The sequence below is a fragment of the Prorops nasuta genome, unplaced genomic scaffold (genome assembly GCF_024137725.1).
Source record: "Prorops nasuta isolate Cenicafe-Biocafe unplaced genomic scaffold, Cenicafe_Pnas_1.2 PNAS00014, whole genome shotgun sequence".
NCBI lineage: Eukaryota > Metazoa > Arthropoda > Insecta > Hymenoptera > Bethylidae > Prorops > Prorops nasuta.
Genome location: NW_027116811.1, coordinates 4,812,845 through 4,838,088, shown reverse-complemented (window position 1 = coordinate 4,838,088; position 25,244 = coordinate 4,812,845). Strand labels below are relative to the sequence as shown.

Genomic DNA, 25,244 nt, shown 5'->3' with positions numbered 1-25,244 from the left:
GGAGCAAACAAAAGGATCAGAACGAGGATATGGAACGATGAATCACGTTTATCCGGGCAGAGGTCGAAAATTACGAGAGCAACGCAATATGTAGTGGGATGTCTTGATGGAATTAATCTACGAGGTCGTGCGTGTGCAATTCGTTGAATATAAGAGAACTTGGGGCATAGAAGAATATTAAACCGGTGAAACATCGTGCAACGACATGATCGCTGTGTTAATTCCATTTTTTTTAGGTCGGTAAATCATTGAGCATTGCTTTAACAAGAGTTATTACATTGTTTCGTTGATGCAAATTGTAAAATATACGCCAATGATAATATCGTGCGGACTAACATTGAATTATAATAATAACGATTGGTCTTCTTTCTTGTTTGCATAGTTGCGAAACTAGACCAAACCACTTGGCAATATGGGCCGGAGTTCATATTTAATGTGGAGGTGAATGCTACGGCGACTGTGCTGGCGAAAGCTGGAGAATCTTATCAGGAGAAATTATCCGATGACGGTCGTCTGAGTACGAATCTAGTTTCCAAGCTCTATTGCAGGCCCAAGGGTGACGATACTCTTAACTGCCGTTTGGAAAATGCAAAAGTGTGGAGTATCGATTCTTTGCATCCCAATGACAAGGATAGTTCGATGGAAGATGACTCTTCTAGTAACTCTGGTGAATATCTCATTGGTGATGAACCCTTCGAAGTGAAATTTAACAACCATGGCATCGAGCATTTGTTAGTACCAAGGGACACTTTCACTGAAAAACTCAATATGATCAGGTATTTCATCATGCTTCAAATATAATTATAATAACAACAATATTATAGTAGTTATGATATTCCAAAATGAATTACCGCTATATTTTAGCATTGTAAGAATAGAAAGAAAGCTATAAATAGAATATAGTATATTTCCTTGTAAAGATCCATTGTAAAGCAGTTGAACATTGGAGTGGATCTAAATGGGAAGCCTGATGGCACTTTTCATTCAGTGGAGAATGTAACGTTGGGGCAATGCAACGTTACCTTCGAAGTTAAGCATAGAGCGTCGCCGATGGATCTTGCTCAACGTAGACAGCGGCCAGCAGCTACCGGTATCTACTACGAGCTTGAGTCTTTGCCATCTCTTAATAAAGTCGCTGGTGAGACCATCGAAATCCTTAAAACCACTATGCTCAACAATTGTACCTGCTACGCATCCTATCACTTTGGTAGCTACTTCAACGCTGATGCAGACAAGACCTCCAACTCCACTTTGGTATATCTGCAAAATAATAATAATATTAGTGTTAATATCAGATAAACTGAATACTAACCAGAATATTCGCTATACTCTTATCTCCTTATCAGAGATCTTCGATAAGCCGTATTTCCGTGTCGGATGTGGACATCCGATCAGAGACTCGTCAAGAAGGTACTCTGAGTCATTCGAAAAACTCAAAACTCTTTGGTATCAATGAGATCATAAGCATATCGCTACTTGGAGTCAAGCCTGCTAAAGAAGAGTTGCCCAGAGTGCACAAGCCAGCCAAAACCAGTATCATTGCTAATTCGGAGCTTGAACCTGAAAAGGTCAAAGCACCTAATTTGGGAACTTATTAACGAGCAGCGAAAATATCATTTGCATCCTCCTGTGTCTTTTAGAACACCGAAAATGCCTGTAAACAAAGTTACAAATATATCGTTCATTAATAAAATCACATTTTTTAAACTTTTTTAGTATATATCAGTATATTATAGTTCTGTAAAAAGAATTATGAGTATTTTGACGGCTCCTCTAAAGAAAGAGAATACTTTGTTTGTTATACAAATTTTTACTTTTATTATACGTACTATGTATAAACTTTGTTGCATAGTACTCTCCACTCTTCCACATTAATAAATGTTGTTACAAAAATTCTTAAACTACTATTGCGGTAGGTATTTTTTAATGTTATACGATCGCTTTTCACCTTTAGTAATGTTACATCTAAATAGCGATTGTAAAAATATCCTAACAAAAATTGGAAAATTATTGCACTATAGCTGTTTTGCCATTACAGAATACAATTACATTATGATGAAATTAATTGACAATAAATATTCATTGGACCATTGAAAATATTTCACAGCTTTATGTATTAACATAAAGAATAAAAAAAAGTGAAATATAACGATATAGAAAAATATAATGAATATAAATACAATATACGCTTTAAAATACGGTAAGATAAACATTAACTTTACAAAAGAATATATTTGCAGAAATGTTAATATTTTTAATATACTTGATTGATAGTTATTCAAAATCTGAACAGGTGATCTTTAAAACGAATACTCTTTAAATATGAAGTATATCTAAAATAGGCTTGTGATTTATTAAGCTTTCAGCATAATTTTAAACATATTCTGTTATTATAAAAACAAAGTTAAATCACCAAATTCTGGAACCAAAAATAATACACAACCGTGCAAATAATAACTTATTTAACTATCATCAGTTAGAAAAAGATTTATTTTAGTATTCATTTACGTAGGCATATATATTATATACTATGAAAATGCCTTGTTTTAGCAATTATATATCTATCGAAAAGTGTGATTAGGCTATAACTTATTAGATAAGTTTATAGATGTGATGAATTTCCAAAATTATGCTTATAAGGTTTTTAAAGGGTTAAAATTGTCGTTTTTACTTATTCGTCGCCTACTTCCAAAATATAATTTATAATGCAATTTATACGCGTGCACACGTTTCTATATATACAACTAAGACGCTTGTACATAATTGGAACAAAATGATTTTCCTAAACCTACAAGCTTAAATTCTTAAAGTTTTGTAAATATACATTGCAGTTTCAATTTATTTCTCGATCTTAATGGCACATTAACTATTATCTTGCACTCATACAGTTTTATTTATTTTCAATAATTCGCTGCACTTATTTGTATCTAACTATAATCCATTCATAGAAAACATAAAAAGATTCTTCTGTTTTGCTTTTTTATATTCTATTAATTTATAAAAAATTTGAAGAGATTGTGCTATGAGTCAGTGATGACTTTATGAAAGTATTAATTGATAGAAAATTATTTTTTCCCTGTACATATAAATTCTTATAAAAATTATCCAGCTGAATAACTTTATGCTTACTCAGTATAACATGATTGCAAATTGGAAATATTATTTTATCTCAAATATTAGATCAGAGACTGCTTTCAAAACAGTTTATGCATCCACTGAGCGACTTAATTTATAAATGAATTTTGGATACACAAATAAGTCTTATACAGTTGCTGCAAATTAAATATGCATTAATAAAATAGCACTTTGCACATACTTGCTTATGGCTTATTAATAGATTATTAAACAAAGTATTAATACATTTATACCTAATACGCTGAGCTTGTATAAATTATATAAATCGTTTTAACGAATTAGAAGATTATTCAAATATTTCTTTTTGAATGTAGGTTTAGGCTCAGTTAGTAATGGAAGGAATAATTTCTTTAAAACAATCTATACTTTAGAAACGTTCCTATATGAAAATTAATGCCTAATGTAGATTGATTAGACAGTGAGTTGAGCATCGATGCTTAAAAATTAATGCGATTTTAGACATTATTGACCGTTATTAATATTACAATTAACATTATTAACGTTATTTTGTTGCTGCACAGAATCCATATTAGGTACGTAATCCATCGCCATTAGACAAGCAAATACTGTCATTACCATCTTTGGTTTCACCTCAGTAATGTCCTCTGGCAATGCGTAAACGCGCGCACCACACTTTCGAGCCAAAGATATTGCATATTTGGCATTATCCAAATTTTCCTGTAATGTAAATAAAGACATATGTATTAGTTAAACTGTATAGTATGGTATCAAAACCTTCAATTAAAAATATCATATTTTAAATTACTCACCCCTTCCGTGCCTCCCCCCTTAACGAGATCATAGTTGACTGACCCAGGCTTTATGGCGTCAATGAGGTCAATCAGCACTTTCCCATCAGATATCGCGTAATCTTGAAAGCCTTTGATGCTGCTAGATTTTCCAGCTTGCTGTAATTTTGAGTTAACCCATTGAACGATTTCTTTTTCTACAACCGTACTTCCTTGAGTACCTGCCAATGACGTTAGTAACGATAGTGTGTACGAACGCATAAGTTGCCATATTAATGCCAATGTTAAAGTCATATTTCCGTCATTTATATCTTGCCCAGCGATACCTACTAATGAAAAATTCATTTTCTTCCCTAGCTCAACAGCATAATTACAATTCTCTAGTTTTTCCATAAACTTTCTGAGTTTCGTAAATTTCTTATGAACTTTATTCCAATTAACGGTGCCAGGCTTGATGATATCGTACAGCTGAAAGATTACTAATCCATCTGCAAGATCCGAATACAACCAATTAACGTGAGGAGTAACCCCCATGGAATTCATCCAATTCCTATAAGTTTTCTCTTCACGAGTCTCTTCCAGAGATTCGAGCCCCTCGATGGTACTCTCTGGCTTATCGAGTCCAGGGTAATTATTAAACATATTAGCAACAAATGCCAAATTAAGCTTGTAAATGCCATTAACGACATCGCTAGGTGTTACAAAACTACGGCATCCCAATTTAGCTGCCTGCTGAAGCATAATTTCTGCTCTACTCATATGATTTGGTTCCATTAAAGCTTCCATAGACACTCCACTGGTGTTTGGTGCTATTTGCTTGATTAGATAGGTATATATTTCGGAGTCTGTGATATCAGATTGGAAGTTGTTACAACGACGAGCGATGCCCGCATTCTCCAAATGATGATTGACCCAACGCAGTAGAATTGCTTCCGGTGAGAGCTTGAGTAAATCCTCGATGCGCTCTCCATCTTGAAGCAACGTTGCTAATCCTGGACAGTTCTCCAAGGTTATTTGATTAAAGAGACCTATTCTGATTATCTGCCAAAGTAAGCCTAACACCAGATGCGGTGATCCTTTCGTTAAATCATGTGCATCGATATTGATAATATTACAGCCAATCGCTTGAGCCGAAGATAAAGCCAGCGTAAGATTTTCATGCTTTTTGTAAAGCGTTAGATTCTTCTTATTGATCGTACGCTCGTCAATGGTATCCGGGCAGGAATGATTGATAATCTTACTGCAAAAATAACATGAGAAAAAGACACTATTAGTATTTTTATTTCTTTAAATTTATTATAAAATATTTTTTAAAAAACATACCATAATAATATTCCATCTTTAACTTTGTCATACAGTGCTTTGCCTTCAGGATCGATTGGTAATAAATGCTTGAGATCAGGATCGTGGGCAAGATTTGTGTTGATCCAATCACTGAAGGCCAATTGCTCTTCTAATCTAACGGAATGTGTGGTACCTTCACTGGAGGCCTCAGAAATTCCACCAAGAGTTTCCAGATTTTCCTTCTTCGAGACAACAGTCTTAAACGTGGAGCCCAGCTCATTGGCCTTGAGTTCCTTGCAGAGTTTTTCAAACTCGTCGAAAGAGAGCCTACCCTTGTGCTGCAGTCTTTGCTTGTCATCGTATTCCTCGATCATCTGGCGCACCTTATATCCAGGCATTTTGAAGCCACACACGTCCAGTGCAGTTCGTAGCTCGGCCAGATCGATGAATCCATCGCCATTCTCATCAATCTGTAAAATATTCATAGGAATTAATTTCGGTGAATTAAATAAAAGTAAAAATCTACACATTTGACAAATGCATTTTTAAATTAACTGAATATAGTAAATATAACTCACTAAACGAAAGTAATGCTCAAAATCGTCTAAATACTCATCAATAACGTTCCACCTTTTTATATTTTCAATTTCCATAATGTTTTACAATTTTTCTTCCTCAGACTGATATTTCTATGAAACTTACAATGGAACTGAACCTGTACGTGCGTCTAGTTCTACTTCCAGGTCTTATCGCTCTTATCAAAAATTCGATAAAGATTAGTAAAAAATGAAAATACTTTAGCTAACAGTTTTGTAATCATGTAATATGGGAAAATCCTGATATGCTTGGATTATTTGATTATGTTTGCGCAACTTATCGAGTCGAACGTATCTCGTGTCTAATTCGTTTGTGCATTGTTTAATAATTAATGAAAAAAAAATATTCCAAACGATTCATGGAGTGAGAAGTTATAAACATACTTTTTTGTTATCGTTTGTTAATAATAGAATGAACGAAATTAGAGCTCAACCACCCGCATAGCTTTCAAATTTAAAAAAAACTGTGTATAAGAGTTACATCTCTAGTACCCTCAGTAGGGGGCCTCAATGAGTTTCTTCAACTCAAGAGCTTTTCAAGCATATTTATTTTAAATAAGTATACAATATACTATTCAAGATGTTCCATTTTTATTTATCCAATCAAATATCTCAAAAAATAATGATTTTATAAAAAAACACAAAAATGCCAAATACAAATTGTATTGTTAAAAGAGATCTAATTATTTATTATCAGTTTAATCTTGGAAGCCATACTCAAGGAAATATAGAGATCACCTTGAGTTTTTTAAATGGAATCCCTTATTTTTTATTGTATATTCTTGTAATTTATCTCAAGAGCTTTCCAAAATTCTTGATTAATTTATCAGTTCATCCGGTCGTACACTATAGATAGTTACATTTGAAATTGTTTATATGTTTCGTCTTTGATTAAAGTAATCTACTCGACTTTTACGAATACGCACGCACAGTCGTCTTTATTTACTTAGAATAATCACTTGATAATTTAAATAAACAATATTGAAATTAAAACTTTAATTATTTGAAATTAAATTCAATACAATTTTAGGTACATTAAAGCAGTAAAAGTTTTTAAAGTGCTAAATATTTTTTGTATCAACAGTGTGGACGAAATTAGCACTCAAACACCCCCGCAGCTTCAAATTAAAAAAAAAACTTATTTATAAAGATTGCACTCTGGGTACTCTCAGTGGGGTGCCATTGGATCTCCCCAACTGAAGAGTTACTCAAGTGTATTTTTTTCAAGCGATTTTATACATAAAACACTGATGCAGTTTAAAAATAAATAACAGTACAAGTAGAATTTCATTTATTTAAAATTAAATTCTATAAAACTGTAGGTACATTAAAGCAAAAAAAAGATTTGAAAACATTAAACAATCTTTGGAGTGTATTAATATAATAGTGATTCACATAAATGAATCACTGAAGTTTATCCAGGAATGACCATCGTGATTCATTCTTCTTAATAAACGATGGATCTCGAAAGTATTTACGTTATTCAAATGTGGTTGATTGTACTTGATTCAACTTTGTTCACTCTTTGTTTTTTATTAGCAATACTGCATTTAAATTCCATAAAATTTGTCCAGGAAGCCTTGAATTGTCAACGTTATATGGTTAAGCTTTATCTCGGTGCTATGTCCTTTGTAAGCGATAAATTTCATACAAATCGCTGGCGCATTCGATAAAAAACGAATTGCTGTGCACGGTCAATTTGTAAAATCAAGATAGCTGAAGTCAGTAAAATTTAAAGTATAATAGGATATTAGTACATCGTGTTCGAAAATTACTCAATTAAAAAATATTAACGTCTCTCTTAATAGCTTGCGAGTTTATAATTGATGTAGCTGGAGAATTAATAAAAAAAGCAATTAGAAATTAAAGAAAGGGTTTGAAATAGTCCTGTAACAGTTATATATCATTTAAAATATTAATTGTATAACGGTAAACGAGCAATTTTTTGTAGGGATATGAGTGCAAAGAAAGTCTAATATGTTTGAGAATAATAAAACGCAATTACGCATTCAGCTAATCCAAAACGCTGACGCATAACTTTAGAATACGTTTGAAGCATTTAGCTGGGAAACATATAGACGTATGTTTATGAAAGGTATGTTAGAACACACCTCTCGATTTCTCAATAATTCTTTCCTTCCAGCAAGAATGTTTTCATTCTTTCATAGATTACTAACGTAATTACGCTACATACTATTTTGTATTAAAATTTAAAATAATTCTTTAAATTTTAATAACATATTGCGGAAAGCTAGTGCACGTTACGTTCTACAAAAGTAAAAGTAAGGAAATTATATTCGAATTCAATGCATAGTTTTCAAAACTTATAACAATTGCGCAAAACTTTGACAGTTTCACTAAGATAAGTACTATGCAAGAATTAACTTTAGCAAACGTATAAAGAGAATAATGAAAGTGGCCTAAGAAGAATTCTGAGCAGCAAAGTGTAGGGCGGTGACTGAACGATTAGTAGAATTTGTCTCCGTGTCAAATAATCTGAGTAAAAGCAACAATTGAAAAAGTAAAGACAAAAGAAAAGCATAAAAGAAGTCTTAAAGATGCAAGATTTCAATGGAAATTAATCAGATATGACTTACCGCTTGAAATTGCTCCAGTAATTCCTGCCGGTCGTCAATCGCCGTGGCCATGTTGCACGAAAATACTAAATTCTTACTATCACCAAAACTTTACAGGTTCAGCCTACGTTTTCTTTCCTCAAGAAGTTCTAATTATTTTTTCGTCTATATATTTTTGCCTGTACCGATATTCCTTCAAGTTAAGTTACACAATGTATTTACAGGTCTCACTAAACAACACATTAAACACTTTCACTAATACCATTCAAATTTATGTATTTTTTTCTTGCAATACTTGGAATTTTCTCCTCAACAACATACGTTACTTTCCTCTTAGTGTTCAGATATAACAATAATTATATTTTAATCTTAAAAAACAATTATATATAATAGATGTTGGACGTTATTCGTTTGTATTTTTGACAATGTGATAGAAACTGTTGCAAGAGTCAACGTAGAGAGGCAACGATTCGTAATATAACTCATACTAATGGCCGTACAGCCGTATAATGTGTTAGCAGTCCGTCTATCTGTATGATACAATACTTGTGTGTTGTGCTTGTTCAGTTCTCACCCTTGCGGTCACGAGAATAAATATTCTACACACTGTTGAATAATCAACAAATTTTTAGCTATAGAGAAAGTCAAATTATGAGATAAAATTGCTAAAAAACAACTGTACTTCCGAACAGTTGCATACAACTCAATACACTAGTAGGAAATAGAAATGACAAAACACCAAGCGTCCAAGCTCAGTGCTCAGTGCTCACCTCTCTCTATACTACTCTGCTTCTGTAGCGACAGGCGACTAGTGAGCAGAGACTGATAGTATAGTACTACTACCACCACTACACCACACTGCACCACACACACACAGCCGCACTACACTGCTCTGCTGCAGCTGCTGTGCCTGCTGTTCTATCTGCAGTCTGCACCGTTGACACCGCTCTACCTTCATAGACTCAATATTCACAAATAACCAGACCTTTATTTTATAGACATCAACAATGTGCCACGATATTATAAATCTCAACCACTCTAGAAATTCTAGTTGACTCCAACCAAACCTATAATAACTAGTACATCAAGTCGATTAAGTTTTTTATTAATTAGAAATTGTAAAACGGCTAAAATATAAACAGTAAGAGACAGAGAAAAAGAGAGAGGTTGAGAAACAGTTGATTTTATAAGTCAAATACTAACAAGAATAAAAGTTCCTTTTGCACTGTGCTTTAACAAATAACAATTACTGATTCCTATTTTCTACCTTTCGCAAACTTATTAATCCAAACTATTTTGTTACAAACAAGTGTACATGTGAAATTACTACTCCACGAGCTGCCTAATTTAATTTCACTTTTCAATATATCATATTTGTTTACTCATTCAATTATGAATATACATTACATCTATATTGTATTATCTAAAAATAAGAAATTGGTATAAAAAAGATATAAAAAACCAAAGAGAAATTACTGATGATTTATATTTAATTTTTATTTGACAACAAATATTTTAAGTCTCTTATGACTTTTAGATAAACCAACAATTATCAGTTCTTTTTATCACTCTAATAGAAAACGAGCAATGAATATTACAAAAAAGTATATTTATACCTATATCTATTCTTAATTTTAAAAGACATAAAATTATTGGTGATTAAAGTTTTCAGTTTCATGAGAATTTTTGTAATATTAACAGTATTTGGATAAAAGACACTAATTGTATCAATTTATTCACTCTGTGTTGTTTACTACATTTTACATTAATAAATTACATTTGCTACAATAATCTTTTAATAACCGAAAGTACATAAACAAAATCAATTATTTACACATCAACATACATATATTTATGTTCATATAAGACTTACACAGTGGAAATGATTTCAGTACAATAAAAAATTGGGGTTACAATAATATCCTATAAATATATATTTTCTACAAGCAATTTTGCAGCATAATCAAGTATTTAGTTTTCCTCACTAAAAAAACGTGCAATTGTTTCAATGTTAAGTATCTAAATTATCTACAAATATATGTATGTACAAATGCTTTTGCAGTATAGTGTATATATGATATAAGGTCCTTTTGCATTACAGTCTGTTTCAAGCGGAAAATGCAAAACTTTGTTTTATGCCTTTACTAATGAAAAGTCAATTATTTTAAATAAAAGAAAGCACAATTTAAAAAGCTAAAATGTAGTCTTACAGAAAAGTTCAGTATTTAAAGTATACAATTTTGTCTAGAGTGAGAGAGAAGTAAATAATCATTTTATTCTACAAAATGTTGTTTTAGGAACTCAGATTTTCATCAATTTTGCTTCCAATATTAGAGTTAATGAGACCCTATTAGCTAAAATATCCCGATCGTCAAGTTTTTGGGAGAAGGATCGATGCAGGTCAGAGAATACTAATTTGTTACAAATATTGTTTTTACTTGACATACCAGGAAAGTTTCTACCTTGCGATAAAGAAAACACATCTCCGTTTAATGTGTACTATAGATTTCGATTATCCCTTTGCAAAATGCATACACATTTCGGTATCTTTAAATACGAGTTTTTTAATTTCTTAATTATAACAAAGAAATCATTAAATATTTATTTATAAAAATATAAATTAACGTCAATCACGACTAATTAAATTTGCACATGTTTCTTATAAAATGGATCAAAGATTAGCCGTCGCTAATAAAATATTATCTATAAGCACAATATACTTGAAAAAGTAAAAAATACACAATACATTATTCGTGACCTTAACTGTTATTTTTTTCTCACAGAATGTTAAAAATACGTAATTGGGAATGAAAAAACCGCGTCCATCATTTTTAATTAATTTATTAAGAATGTCATATCACATGATCGAAATTTTGCTTCATGCAAATAGTGCTTACAAGAATTTATAAAATATAAATCGATTATTCCAATTCCTCTTTTCTTTACTCAGATTTAACTAGACATGAAATAAATTGCAAAGATTAATCGAATAGCAAAAAAATGTGCTTTCTTTTCTTTTACACACAAAATATTATGAACTAAGATAGAAGATTCATCAGTTACAGAGAATGCAATTTAGACAACATGAAAAATTTCTACTGTTCCGTTGACTATTTTCTAAACATCAAAAATAATAAAATACCAAGAGAATTAATTTATTCAAAGAAACTACTGTTTTATTAATATTTTTAATAATATTAGAGAATTATATATGTATTTGCGTATATATAATATGTATAATAGAATATTCTAAGTTTAATACACATCTCTCAGTCTATCTGTACATACTATTTAGCGTTTAGAAATCCTTAGTTTTCGAACTTTAAAAAGCGACAAAATGAAAACTAATTGACAACTAAAAGTTCTTTTAACACAATGCTTATATATAATATACAATGTAGAGAAAAATGTTTGCCACTATTTAAGTTTGTGTGTCGGCTTTTTCCCATTTGAAGATTCCCTAAGTCCTTCTCGTAACTTATCTTTAAGACACTATCAACTTAACTGATTACTTTTCTGTCTTTTATTAGTCACTTATTTAGAAATAAAAAGGGTCAAAGGAAGGGGGCACGTTCTCGTTAGCAAGGGGAAGAAGCAAACGTTCATTAGCGTTTTAAAACTCATTTTATAAATAACTTAACAATATGCTGCAAACTATATATAATTCGACGGGTCATCCGCCAATTTTCGTAATTTAAAATTATCACAGTTTTTAATGTTAAAGTTTAAACTTGTTCGTAAATATATATATGTATATATATGTATATATATGTATATATATATGTATATATATATATATATGTATATATATATATATATATATAAATACGCAGTCAAATAATTGCATTTTTATCAATTAATGTACGAAAAACATAAGATCATATATAAAATAAAACTTACGCATTTTTTCATTTGTTATAAGACGCACAGGAAATGAAAAAAAAAATATTTGTTAATATTATTCAAAGAGCATTAGAGAAACTACGCTCTGTTTTACAATATATTACCAGTACTAGAAATCTCTAAGGTCTAAATGATAAATTTTACTCACTGTCAATCGCTATTCACATGCAGTTAGAATAGGAAAATTTATTAAAAAAATGAACTGAAAGCTGTAGTGCTTATCGATATTGCGAATGGGACTGAAGTCAGATGGAGATATTTCTAGCCATGACTATTTGATAAATATAAGGTCACATCTCTGCGTAAGTCTATCATGTACCTTATATTTTTGTGCAAAGCTATTTGGACACACTGAGCTCTTAAGTCTTGATAGTTGATGTTTCTTGAATATCAGCTTCACTATTCTCGTCTTGATATCCCTTGGTTTGTGAAAGGGAAAGAAGTGCGTCCAGGCCTAATGATTCGGCCAATGGATCTGGCGCTCTTGACTGTAGTAATCAATATAACAAAAAAGAAGGATTTTTGTCTGGAGTAGTGACTTGGCATGCTGACTGGCTAATCGATCCAGAAAAAGATCAAAAGCGTTTCTCTTTGTCCTAAATGTTTGAAAAAAATGTGACGAATGTTGTGTTATACTAAACGAATAAATAAGAAATGATATATAAATGTTTTGGTTCGGAAAGTAAAAACAAATCAACATAGTATAATAATTTGTTAGAAATTAATTAATTTAAATTAAATAAAGTACAAAAAGAATATACACATGTCTGCTCCTAATGATTCTAACGCTCCTTTACAATCAATCTATTCATACAACGATTTAAACCTACCGTTGAATTTTGATCTGCGTCTTTGCAATTACTGCATATATAATCATCTTCTTCTGCTATTTCTGTACGATCCAATCCGACACAATGCATATGGAACCAACCTTCACAACCTCCGTCGCATTGGACCCAGTCAACTTCGCGGCCTATAATGAAGTGATAAAAGTTTTAGTGATTAACAATTCCTGACGATCATTCTGGTAAACTCAGAGTATTTATTTACCACTAGGACGTAGACAATTAAGAGCCGCACAATCATCTTCTTCGTCAGATGTATCCTGCTTAGTTTTCTTTCGATTTCCCCCTCTCTTTTTAATAGGTATCTCATCACCTTCTTTACGCTTTATCTAAAATTTATTTTCGATATATAGAATACTTTTATTTTTGTTTGAAGTAAATACAAAAAAATAAAACATGGATTGTAGGCTTACTTTACGTGGACCACGCTTTATAGGTACAGATGGGTTAGCCGGCTTCTTTTCTTTCACTACCATTTTACGCTTCATGAGTGTTTTTTCTTCTAATTTTTGACGACCTAATTTATTGAGTAAATCCAATTCCTCAGACTTCCTTTTCCTTCCACGTTTCTTAACATCTCTTATTTCTTCGTTGAAACTAGCTTGTACCTCTTCAAATGTTGCGTACTTGCGTATACTACTTGGATAATTCGTGTGACTCAAAATACGCCATATGTGCTGAGTCTCATCTAGAGCAACCTCTAGTAAGTCGCCTTCCATCATTAATTCTTCCAGCCGTAGCCTGGATTGTTGTGATAAATTCACTACCGATTCTGTAGAATCGTTTTGATGCATCTTACGTTGCAGTTTTGAGACTGAAATAATTTAATATTGTTGAAAGGATATAAATTTAATTAAATATTATGTCAGAAAACTTACTGTAGGAGTATGCATGTTCATTACTATTAAATGTACTACATGATGGTTCTTCGTCGTCGATAGCTACAACGTCATCATCGTCATCCTAAAAAAAGTCATAGTACATTGTTCGTAATATTATTATTTCAAAAATTAGTAATACTTACGACCACGCTTAAAATACTATCATCTGAGTGAACTCCACTGAGAGGAGCTATGGCTTGAACTCGTTGATGCAATTCCGGATTATTAGCAGCTTTTTTCAATTCACTGCTTATAATTTTTTCCGTTTTTTCTCTTGCAGCTGCCTCGACTAATTTTTGAGATAATACCGACAGTTTTGCAAGTGCCGAAGAAATTTCATCTGCGGCTAGTGCTTGCCTCGCTCGGTCCTTGATTGTTAAGAAATGTAATTATATAAAGAAAATATATTCACAAAGTAAATGTTATGAAAAAAAAGTAATGAGGTACTTACTTGCCAATTCATTGCACGCTCTGTAAGACACTGTAAAGCTTCACCTTCCGGTAAACGGATTGGTATTTTCTGTAAACTTACTAATAATGCTAAGATTGTTTCTAAACGGGGCCTTCTTGATCTCAAACAGCATGGACATAGAAATTTCATCTCTCTGGACATGGGTAATTTACCTTTATATGTAGTTTTTGGTAAAGGCACGCAGTTAGCTGTAAAAAAAGTTTAAGTATAATATTTGTGTTAATAAAATAAACTTTCTATTCTTTCTACATACAGTGAAACCAATCTTTGCATAATTCACATTGAAGCATCAGTCCAAATCTTGGCCGACGACAAACGCAGTATCTGGAATCTTCAATATCAGTTTTCTTTAAATTTCGCTCCCTTAAATTCCTCATTGCTTCCATCTCTCGTTGTTCGGCTAATTTAAATGCTGCTACGACATTAGCAGAGTCATTTGAATCATCCAGTTTAGTGTCACAAACAAAAACTGCATTAATTGATTCATCACCCCGATTTTTTCTCGTTTTTAAAGCCTGAACACCTACGCCAATACGAGGCGACAGGGCTTCCATTAATGTATAATGCGAATTTTTTCTTAAGAAAGTTCTTCCAGTTCTTTCTTTCCAAGCTTTAGCTTGTGACAAAGTAGATTCTAAAGTAGGCAAAAGATCTAAGTGTAAAGCAATATTTTTGCCTCTTCGAATTAGATCATCAATTGTATCATAATAAGGAAAATTATCACGAGCTTGTATTTCTTCTACTAATTTCGTCCAATTTTTAGCCTTAATTAACATATCCTTTAGACTATCCAAGCTTGGCAAATAAGCATCGATTTCTTCTGCTTCTCGAATAAATTCTTCCACAGCAACAACAGTATGTCTATTCCTCGTTTGTAAATACAATTTAGCTTTGTCTTCCCATTTATCAATTGCAATCATTAAGTTTTGTAATTTTGAAAGCATATTTTCTATACTAAAATGAGGAGGAATAGTCATACCCTTTTCTATGAGCCTTGCTAACTCTTCTCGTGTCATAGATTTTTGGTCTTCTTGAATAGATTTCACTTCTTCCAGCCAACGTATTTGTGTTAATCTCTATATATATATGAAGGATATAATTAAAACATATTCTTATAATTTATATACTAGGTTAATACTTTAATAAAATAATTAGCAATTGTAAAAATGAAATCATAATTTAGAGTGACTTCATGATAATTCAAATACAAAAAAGCTGTAAATAGATGTTTAGTTTATTTTTCACTTTAATCTTACATTAAAAGTGATAGAAATCACTCCTAATCATGGTCGATCTTTTTGTTAAATTGAATACTTTACCTGTTTTAAATGTATAAGTTGTGGTAGCTCAATGCAAATGGAATCACCAAAATCTATACACTTTTCCAGTTTTTCAACATCACAATTTTCTTCTTGAGATTGAAACTCATCTGCATCCTTTTGAAATTGCACTACTTGATCTAATATAAACTTAACGCCATCCGATTCTTTTAATTCGCAACAAAGATTGGTGATTTCTTTGTAGAAAAGGGTTAATTCTTCTACAGTAAGTTTATATTTTGTTTCAACAGAATGTCTTGTCCTATAATTCAATCAAGCGAAAACCAAACATATTATATAACATTATGTATTTTAGTAATCAAATTTTAAAACTAGATAATAAGTAAGCTATACTCTTACCTTGTGCGCTGTTTATTATTTAGAAGCTGTTGGGCAACACTAGCACATTTTTCTGCATCCTGTACAGCAGTTGTTAATGCTGTAAGAAGTTCGCTTTCCGGAAACTTTTTAGTTTCTGCTTCATTTAAAAGTTCTTTCAATTCACTCAACTCAATCTTATCGCCTTTAGGATCCATGGCTTCCTTTACTTTAGCTACCCAAGAATCAAATGATTCTGCTTTTAATTTTAATTTTTGCAGCATAATTGGTAGTTCATCCAAAGTATATCTATAACGTAATGTATGCTTTTCTGGTAGACAATTGCAAAGATCTGTGTAATGCCTTAAACAAACTAATTGCGAGCTGTGACAGGAGCATGTAACTGCACTTAAAAAGCAAGTTGTTTTACAAGCCTCACACTGCCTCTCATCATCTGGTAATAGTTCAAAGGCTTCTCGCTCTGCTTCAGTAACACCCTGGAATAAAAGGTTTTCATGTATATAAAAAGATAATTAGTTTTAGAAAATGTTAATAATACTAAAATTAGATTTGAGTAATTTAACGAAATAATTTAATAATAATAAGCACACAATGAAAAAAAAAGAAAACCAACAAAATAGAATCTTAGTATTATTGTAAAAAACTTTTAAGCTCTTAAAATTATAAAATAATTAACGAATATAATTTTTCATTATGAGGGATGAAATAACCGTCACGTTGTTGAAGGATTAAACATAAATATTACATTGAAAATGAGAATAGAGTGAAAAATGTGTGTTCAACAACATGTAATAGCTTTGAAAACATAACCTCTTCTTACCAATAATTGTTATATAACGCGTATCAAAGCCATATTTAACTTATTGTTCATCAAAGATTAAAAAATAAGTGCTGATCGTAAAAAAAGAATAAATTGTATGAATAAAGCGTATGCAAAATAACCGAAAATAATATAATTTCGTGTCATTTATTATAAACTTATAACGTGGAGAACGGTAAGTACGGAGGAAACGTGACGTCTAGTATATACTATACTATATTAGCAATGTATAGCCAAGAACACGGCTGGCGGATAGCGGTCGGCGGGCAGATTGGCTCCAACCCAACTTTACCTCGTGTAGAAGTTTTTGTGTAAGACATAAGCGAACATATATGTATATGTAAATAAGTTGCGTCCAGCCAAGTATGCTGTGTCGCGCCGCGCAATATCGTTTTCAAAGCACGTCACACATATGTATTAAAAACACAATGAGATTCATACAAGTGTGTATTAAAAAAACATGATAAAAAACACTCGCCTCGTATCTGATATTGCACGGCGTATTGCATTTCTTCTGTACGCTGCTTAATATGTTACGTATATGTAATGAGTAATGTACATATGGATACCATAATCATAGATGCGTGTAAACGTATGAAGTAAATAAATGTAACGATGGGTAGCGCCAGCAGTGATAAAAATTTGTAGGAATTCTGGACCCCACCATGACATTCACCCTATGCTGGTAAGTGCATGGGAGTCAAAGTGAGGGTATTGAATTCTTACTATTTCTCATCACTGATCGCCAGGAGATATAAATATTATAAAACTTATGTTATGGATGCATTTCATTTCGGAGAGTTTTATCGTCCATATCTATCATTCAATTAATGAAAACTAGATCTGGTCAAACTTCTACACTTACAAACTTTTCTGTTAAGTAATAGATATTAGCTGTCTTTAACAAAGCTTTTTCTGTAATCAACATATGATAAAATGCATTGACTAAATCTTTCAATACAGCGCTCGGTAAAGTGTCATTTTCCATACTTTAACTTGCACTTGTATGAAAAATTCTATAAATAAATTATACCATTTTGAATTTAGAAAGTGGAACGAAATAAAATGGAAACAGATATACAGAATTGAACAAAGTCAGTAGGTGTTATTTTAAAAATCTTCTGTATGTAACAGTTCTTTGGATTATTACTGAGATATAAAAAATTCCCAATATTACTGGTAACTCTTGTGAGAAAATTATGTGTTTAGTAAAAAACTTATTTGAATTCAATTTGCTAGATTTCAACATTTTTACTAAACAAATAAACTTATCAAAAAGTTGAAAGAAATATAAGTTTGAATAATAATATTTTATTTTATAAATAAAATCGCCATTAGTAATTATTTATGATTTGCCTATGCTTCTAACAGTAAAATCTTTTGCAACTAAAAATAATAAAGAAATATTAAAGTTACTTTATTCCAGTATTGTATATTTTGAAGATATCTATCTGTATAATAAATTTATATAAATGCTTTTAAACATTGTTAAATTTATTATTGATTTTTAAACATTATCATGTGTTTTTCAATTGTGGTTAGTAATTTACTCACTTCACTTTCAAATTGACTCCTATTTGTTGAAACCATAGATCTCAGAAATGTGCAGAGTACTGATGTTAAAAGTAAAAAATTGAAGTTTGTATAGTAATTTTTATAATTACACTAAGTAAAACATAGTTTTACAAGCATTTTATCTTTCCAACATAAAAGTAATATCTCAATAAAATTCAAAGATCCCCACAAAAATGTTTAGCCAAAAAATAATTTAAATTTAGAAATATAATATTATAACAAAATACAAGACTATAAAGAAGATCAGATAGCAAAAGTGAATGAATAATACTGAAAAACAATCATTTCATTTTTTGTAACAAAATGTTGGATGAATGACTAACAAAGGAAAATGAAAAAAAAGGATAACAATAAATAATAAGAGAAAAAATACTTTCAAATATATTTAACTTACCCATTCCAGCAGATTTTTACGTAGCCGTTTTTCATCATCTACCATTTGGAGCATATCATGGTACGTGGCCGTTGCAATACCAATATCTAGTAAATCAGGATCTAATGACATTTTGCATACTAATTCATCGTGAGAGAATACGCAAAACCTTCGTAAATTAGAATAATGTGTAATACAGTCTCGACCTATTCTTAACTAGAATTAAAAGTAAATATGATGTTATAGTAACAACTATATACAGTTCTTTTGCTTCTCTTATATAAATTAAATCACTTACCCAATCTGCAGGTGCAAAGTTGACAGCTTCTGCAAAATTATATCCTTGATTGAAACCAGCATGATACGCTCTTGGAAAAGTAACAACAAATTCCCCCGCATGTTGATCAGTCCTAAAAACTGGTACACCTACATTGCATAATTAATTTAATTAATAAATGTGAATCTTTAATTCTATATTAAGAATTAAACAACTATTTGATTTACCTCCATTAGTTAAGATATTAGGATTCATAATTGTTACTAATTGATGCAATAAATCTGGCTGACTGTGAAATAGCTCTGGTGCAGCTGATTTCATAGAATGTTCAAATTTTTCAGCTTGAGAACCAGGGACTCCATACCATGTTTTAGGCTCACCCCAATGCAAATAATTAATAGAATAACTCCAATGATCTTCGTTATGCCAACAAAATGTGGCAAAGCACATGCCGACATACATCCATGGAACTTTCATACCACTGATATCTGCATTTATGTGACCTAATACACTTCCACGTAAAATTGGAAGGTTATTAAGGTTCCAAGATGATTCAGCATACTCTTGATCACATGTAAATAGATTAACACTAGTTTTTGTTGGAAATCCAGATCCATGATCCATAGTGTGTAAATCAGCTCCATATTCAACTGTAACATCTTCATCAATTGACGATACTATTCTCCAGAATTCTTTCTCTACTAATGATGTAGGTACCATCTAAGAAATGAAAAATATTTTACATTTTTCTAAAATTGGTCATTGTTAAAAAATAATAATTATATTATAGTTATTTCATACATACATGAACTGGCATATTGAAATAATCGCTTTTAAATTGATCAGCCATTTCCCCAAATTGTTGAAGAGTATATTCTCTCTGAGCTTGCTCAAAGCCAAATGCTTCCATTGGCTTTGAAACTTCTTCAGCAACACATTTTGGACATCTCCAGTCACCTTTTGGTATTTCTGTTAATGGTGGTAGGAGACAAAATGTATGATAACTGTCATCACAACCATCACATAAAAGCATACTTTCTTCATTGTCACCTCTGCCACAATTATGACAAATATATTTAGCAAGCTAAGAGAAAATGAGAAAAAAAAGAAAAAAAAAAGATATTTTAATTATTATTTCAGTTACTAATACAAAAATACAGAATCAATATTATATACTATGTATATATATTTACCGGATCAAATTCATATGTAAGCTTTACCCCTCTTGTCTTATTGGACTTTTTCGCTTCTTTGGTATTGTAACCAGCCATTTTTGGACCGGCACCATAAAATTGTAATTTTTTAAGCTCTTTGCTGTTATCTTTATCTGAATCAAAGAACGTCATTTTTTTATCTTTTATGTCATTGTCAGAATCACACTCTTCTTTACATTCTTCTTGTTTAATCAGATCCTGTTTGTCCTCTTGGCCCGAATAACGTTTTGATCTACGAGAAAACTTTTCATTTGGGGGTTTGATTTGTTGTCGAGAGATAATACCATGTGGTTTATAGTCACGATCTTTCTTTTCATTAACATCAGATTCAGGTTCAATTTTCTAGAAAAGTATAATTAAACAAATAATTAAATAAATAAAAGATATTAAAGAAGTTTGGTTTGCTATATACATACAATATCTGTCAATGTTTTTCCTTGCTTAAATACGTCAAATGGATATAATATCCTTTCATAATGATTTTTCAAAATACTACCAACACTACGTCCTGATGGATATCCTAATCTATTTGCAATTTTAGCCCATCTTCTCTCTTTGGTGACTGTTTCTATTCCACCTAAAAGTATTGAGTTAAATACAGATTAAACTTAATTACAAATAAAATTGCAGTATTATCATTATTCAGAAATGATCATACCTTCTTCAGTAACAATTCTGTGTAAAGAATATAAATCCAAAGCCTTGCGTTCCACAAGAGGAATTTTCAAAGAAGATCCTTGAAGCTCCCAAAACTTTGCTATTTGATCTAAGAAATTCAACTTTATTCTAGTCTTAGCTTCCAATTCATTTAACCTCTGTATTCTTGGAACAAACTTAAATTTATCAACATCTACTGCAAATGGTGGCTGCCAATTCTGTAATTTGATAAAAATAATCAAGAAAATTTTATTTTTAATTTTTCTTGCTTTATTTTAAAATATACTCTTAAAGTTTCTCATTATTGAAGTTGTAATTTTACACAATTTTCAAGTTTATTGTCATGTTTATTATAGCTATATTTTAAAACAAATCTAAGTAATTTTTATCTGGTACCTATTAGTTATAAATTTAGGATCTAATACATTCTGTTACATTAATACAAATAGTTATAAAGATAATGCAAAAGTAATTAAAATATGTAATATTAATTAAGTAAACATTATTTAATGTGAAAAAGGACAATAAGAATGATGTTGCTTACAGTTGAAGAAATAATGAAGTACCTCAATATGCAAAGAACAAAACCAGATTATAACAAAAAGTAAACAAAGTATTGTGAATTCTAAAATTTTATATTAAATATAACACGCAGTAAAAAAAATTCTAGGATTAATTAAACATTTTTTTCCGCAACTTTTTTATACTAACATATATGTATATCGATATAATTCGAGGAAAACAAATAAAAATCGAATAAGCCCAATTAACATAAAAACTGAATATAATAAATTTTTGTAATTAAGAATTTAATGTTTTTAATTTATCTATAGTATTCTTATTATATTATTGTTTTTTCTCGATCAATTATAAAAAAAAAAAATTTTTGTCCACATCTATCATTTTGTATTACGTATTCTTTATAAATACCCCCATTACATAAGAAAAAACAAATCGGGTCTTTATGCTTAAAAAGCAAGTTCCAATTTTGCATTATCGTCTTTACAATTATGATACGAAATGACATTCCTTAATATTTATTAACACCGATGTTCGTAAACTTAATAATAATGTTAATAGTAATATGACAGTGATGATATATTTTATTTTCTTCAATAATTTTACATGTACGAAATAACATAGAAATCGTTTTCTTTCCTACACGTGGAAACAAAATGGAGGCATCAATTATCTATAGAAGTAATAAAAACAAGTCTTTATATTTAACGAAAAGAGATTTCTTTTGGATAACAATTAACAGTATACGCAACAATTTAAAGACTTGGACTGAAAAAGAAAATATAGTTTATGAAGTAGCGTCTTATTTGAGTGAAAGGCAAGAGGCGTACGGCAATCGTATTGATAGAGTTAAATAGACGAAGCGAGAGACGCTCCTGTGCTTATTTTATGTAAAAAGACATTTTCGGAAAAACGAATGCAATCAGAATTTAATTAAAATTTTCTTAAAAGTAAACACTAATGTTATTTTGAAATAAATATTTCACAAATATTATTTCATGGAAACTGTCAATTAAATTATCTCAATAATCTAGATGTTATATTGCGTAGATATTGCAGTTTTTGCAGATCTTCACTAAAAACAGATTTCTAGGCATGCTTAAGGTCCGCAATGCCTAAATTCAAAATCAATACGACTGGAATTAATTGTGTTAATATAGTCGATGCTAAGCTATATAGAGAGCTTTGTTAAAAGCGTCCAAAGATTTTTTCCTTTCCTGGCATCGTAAATGATGAAATGCAATATTAGAAGCAACACTTACTCTTTCATCACAAAACATGGCGTCAGCTAAACATTATTTTTCCGAGGTTTCATGAAGGAAATTTAATAATTGTTCGATGATGACTTAAAATATCTGTCGCTCTAGGAGAGCCAACATGGTAGACATGAATAGGCGTTATCACTTATTATCCGCGGAATAAATTTGCTATGATTGAAAATGAAAAAAAATGGTGAAGCTATGGAAGGAAAGAAAAAAAATCGAGGACTCCGTAGAGGATTGGAAATAAATGTCAATGCAAGTGGCGGATGGTGGAAGGGAAGTAGAAAGGAAAAAGTAGAGAAAGAGTAAAAGCAAAGCGTTGTAAGAAAGTTGATAAATAATGTAATAAATAGAAAACTATTTGTCTACTTACGGGTGGTGGCTTGATTTTACAGATACCCGACTTTTCGGCGATAGGCCTGATTTTTGCAATGTATCCTAATGGATCTAGAAATTCTTCGGCACTTGGTTCGAAGACCGGTGCCTCCGGTGGTATGGTGAATTCAAAATCAGAATCACGGTCACTTGCCATATCTTTTGCACGTTGATAAGTTTTGAAAGAATCTTCACAAGTTGAGCTTATATCGAGTCTTGATAGCATGGTTTATAGGTGCACCACTTAGACGTTGTAGGTGGCACGTACGCACCTAACGCGAGTAAAAACCTCGCGCCAGGCTCAGTGCCGTTACTCAAGAATCGTTTCTCTAATTTGTAGTAGATGCGATTCCAACGAAGACGACATCATGTCTCGAAAAACTGATATTCGATAGAGAAAAGGATTTGACGTTGAGCGCGTTCAACATACGGAAAGAGGTATAACAAACACAACAAACTACCATAATATAATCCCTCCCATATTCTTTAAACGAGCAATACAGCAACTGCAGCGGCTACAACTCCTACTCTCTGACTCTGACGGATGACCTGACTACAGAGAGCAGTAGAGAGTAGCAGAGACAAGCCAGTTCCGATTTCCGAAGCTGATGCTGATCTTCCTTCGCTTTGTAACGATGGGTATTTTTACCCCCACTAGCTAGTTTCTTTTTCTCTTATTAGTATATGTATTGGTGGCGCTACTAGTGTCCTCCATTTTGTCTTCTAAACTGCCAGTTAGTGCAGGTTCATGTATGTAGGTGGATGTAGGTGTACTGTAGTGGTACTGAAACTTTGCACAATAAGAAATTTTGTTGTACTTTAACAATTATTTAAGTTACAAGAAGATCATTTTATCCTTCTAGTTCAATTGTTTCATAAAAAAATTTGTTAGTTCACAACGTTTTCCACATCAAAGATACGCGGTAACAAATAGCTTTTCATTTCCCACGCTCCTTTGAGGTAGATCATGAGACAGATTGACGCATATCGAACCAACCTTGTCCATTACTGTCGACCGATGGTGCTGGCAGGAAACTCCGAGCGGTGAACACAAATACAGAAAAAGAAATAGGGTATTGGGGTGAATTATTATAGATTATACATGATAAACTATGAGGGTGATAACACTGATCACTGTGATGGTAATGCTAGTTTGTTCTGTTTTGTTACTTCTCGTGAAGAGAAGGAAATTTAAAAATGACAGCTAATCTGTGCCAATCTGTTCTGGTGGTGGCACCACAATCTTTTCGGTAATTTTTTTTAGTAGCGTCATCTATCGGTAACCGTTATTAAGCTTCAAATAAGCATAATATAGTATTTGATATAGTTACAACGGTAAAAGGTTTTTATGATTATAATATAGATTGAACCGTAGTGAATGGTGGTTGGTTGGGCTCGGCGATAATCTCCTCATTTTCTCTTTCAGTCACCGATTTTATGACAAAATCGAGTATTGCGCGAATATTAAATTCACAAGAATTTTACAGCATTGATTATTTCACATTGTCAAATATATAATTATAGACATAAATAATAATTATTCTCAGAAAAAATATTTATCAGGTTGGAGATCGATGATAATAATATATAATCTTATAGTTATACTTATGTAAGAAATTGAAAATTATAGTTAAAAAAATATGTTACGAATTAAATTTTGGCCTTGAGGTTTTATTTTTAATAAGTTCATGGTTGATGACAGGAAAGTTGCGAAATTGGGCAAAATGTATGATCACATTGTACTATCACCGACAACTGTGGGTTTTTTGCGGCCCCCTCGAAAGGTAATTCAAGGCCGAAATAGCCCGAAGAATTCCGATTTAGACCGATGTGATTGTCATGTAAGAGAAATCATGCATGGAGGAGAAAACCGAAACAGCGAATGAATTGAATTTTGAGGGAGTTGAATGGATAGTATTTGATGAGATTATATCTACAGACTTTTCCTTTTACCACTTTTTTGCTGTGGATGTTAGTTGGTGATTTATGACCTCATGTTCTTGCTGCAAACTGACTCAGACCGAATCTGCCGTTCCTGGCCGTTGTCCTCGTCAGTACAGTACTATACCAGCA

The 25,244-nt window shown here is 31.5% G+C and overlaps 3 protein-coding genes across 7 annotated transcripts; 1 reads left to right on the top strand and 2 right to left on the bottom strand.

The window, feature by feature from the left end:
- The first annotated feature begins 53 nt into the window (after positions 1 to 53).
- LOC136778556 (vitellogenin-like) lies at positions 54 to 1,693 on the top strand. Its single transcript, XM_066735507.1, has 4 exons — positions 54 to 236; positions 383 to 776; positions 921 to 1,254; positions 1,347 to 1,693. Exons 1-4 carry the CDS (start codon positions 206 to 208, stop codon positions 1,596 to 1,598), a joined length of 1,011 nt encoding a protein of 336 aa, XP_066591604.1. The 5' UTR covers positions 54 to 205; the 3' UTR covers positions 1,599 to 1,693.
- A 146-nt stretch (positions 1,694 to 1,839) lies between these two features.
- On the bottom strand, positions 1,840 to 9,734 carry Fim (plastin-2 Fim). Of its 2 annotated transcripts, none has more exons than XM_066735503.1 (4): positions 8,362 to 9,734; positions 5,208 to 5,638; positions 3,906 to 5,124; positions 1,840 to 3,813 (listed from the first exon to the last, which is right to left on the bottom strand). In XM_066735503.1, exons 1-4 carry the CDS (start codon positions 8,410 to 8,412, stop codon positions 3,598 to 3,600), a joined length of 1,917 nt encoding a protein of 638 aa, XP_066591600.1. In that variant the 5' UTR covers positions 8,413 to 9,734; the 3' UTR covers positions 1,840 to 3,597. The 2 variants fall into 2 exon arrangements, with proteins under 2 accessions (XP_066591600.1, XP_066591599.1); XM_066735502.1 differs by lacking the exon at positions 8,362 to 9,734 and adding an exon at positions 5,747 to 5,880.
- Positions 9,735 to 10,118: 384 nt separating this feature from the next.
- Kdm5 (Lysine demethylase 5) lies at positions 10,119 to 25,228 on the bottom strand. Of its 4 annotated transcripts, none has more exons than XM_066735836.1 (19): positions 25,113 to 25,228; positions 23,170 to 23,961; positions 21,017 to 21,233; positions 20,775 to 20,935; positions 20,338 to 20,700; positions 19,950 to 20,228; positions 19,372 to 19,864; positions 19,166 to 19,293; positions 18,889 to 19,083; positions 16,121 to 16,575; positions 15,761 to 16,022; positions 14,695 to 15,517; positions 14,421 to 14,629; positions 14,113 to 14,337; positions 13,967 to 14,051; positions 13,502 to 13,902; positions 13,294 to 13,417; positions 13,074 to 13,216; positions 10,119 to 12,731 (listed from the first exon to the last, which is right to left on the bottom strand). In XM_066735836.1, exons 2-19 carry the CDS (start codon positions 23,395 to 23,397, stop codon positions 12,603 to 12,605), a joined length of 4,920 nt encoding a protein of 1,639 aa, XP_066591933.1. In that variant the 5' UTR covers positions 23,398 to 23,961; positions 25,113 to 25,228; the 3' UTR covers positions 10,119 to 12,602. The 4 variants fall into 4 exon arrangements, with proteins under 4 accessions (XP_066591933.1, XP_066591931.1, XP_066591932.1 ...); XM_066735834.1 differs by lacking the exon at positions 25,113 to 25,228 and adding an exon at positions 24,169 to 24,460; XM_066735835.1 differs by lacking the exon at positions 25,113 to 25,228 and adding an exon at positions 24,169 to 24,460 and having other exon boundaries at positions 23,170 to 23,955.
- Between the last annotated feature and the right edge of the window lie 16 nt (positions 25,229 to 25,244).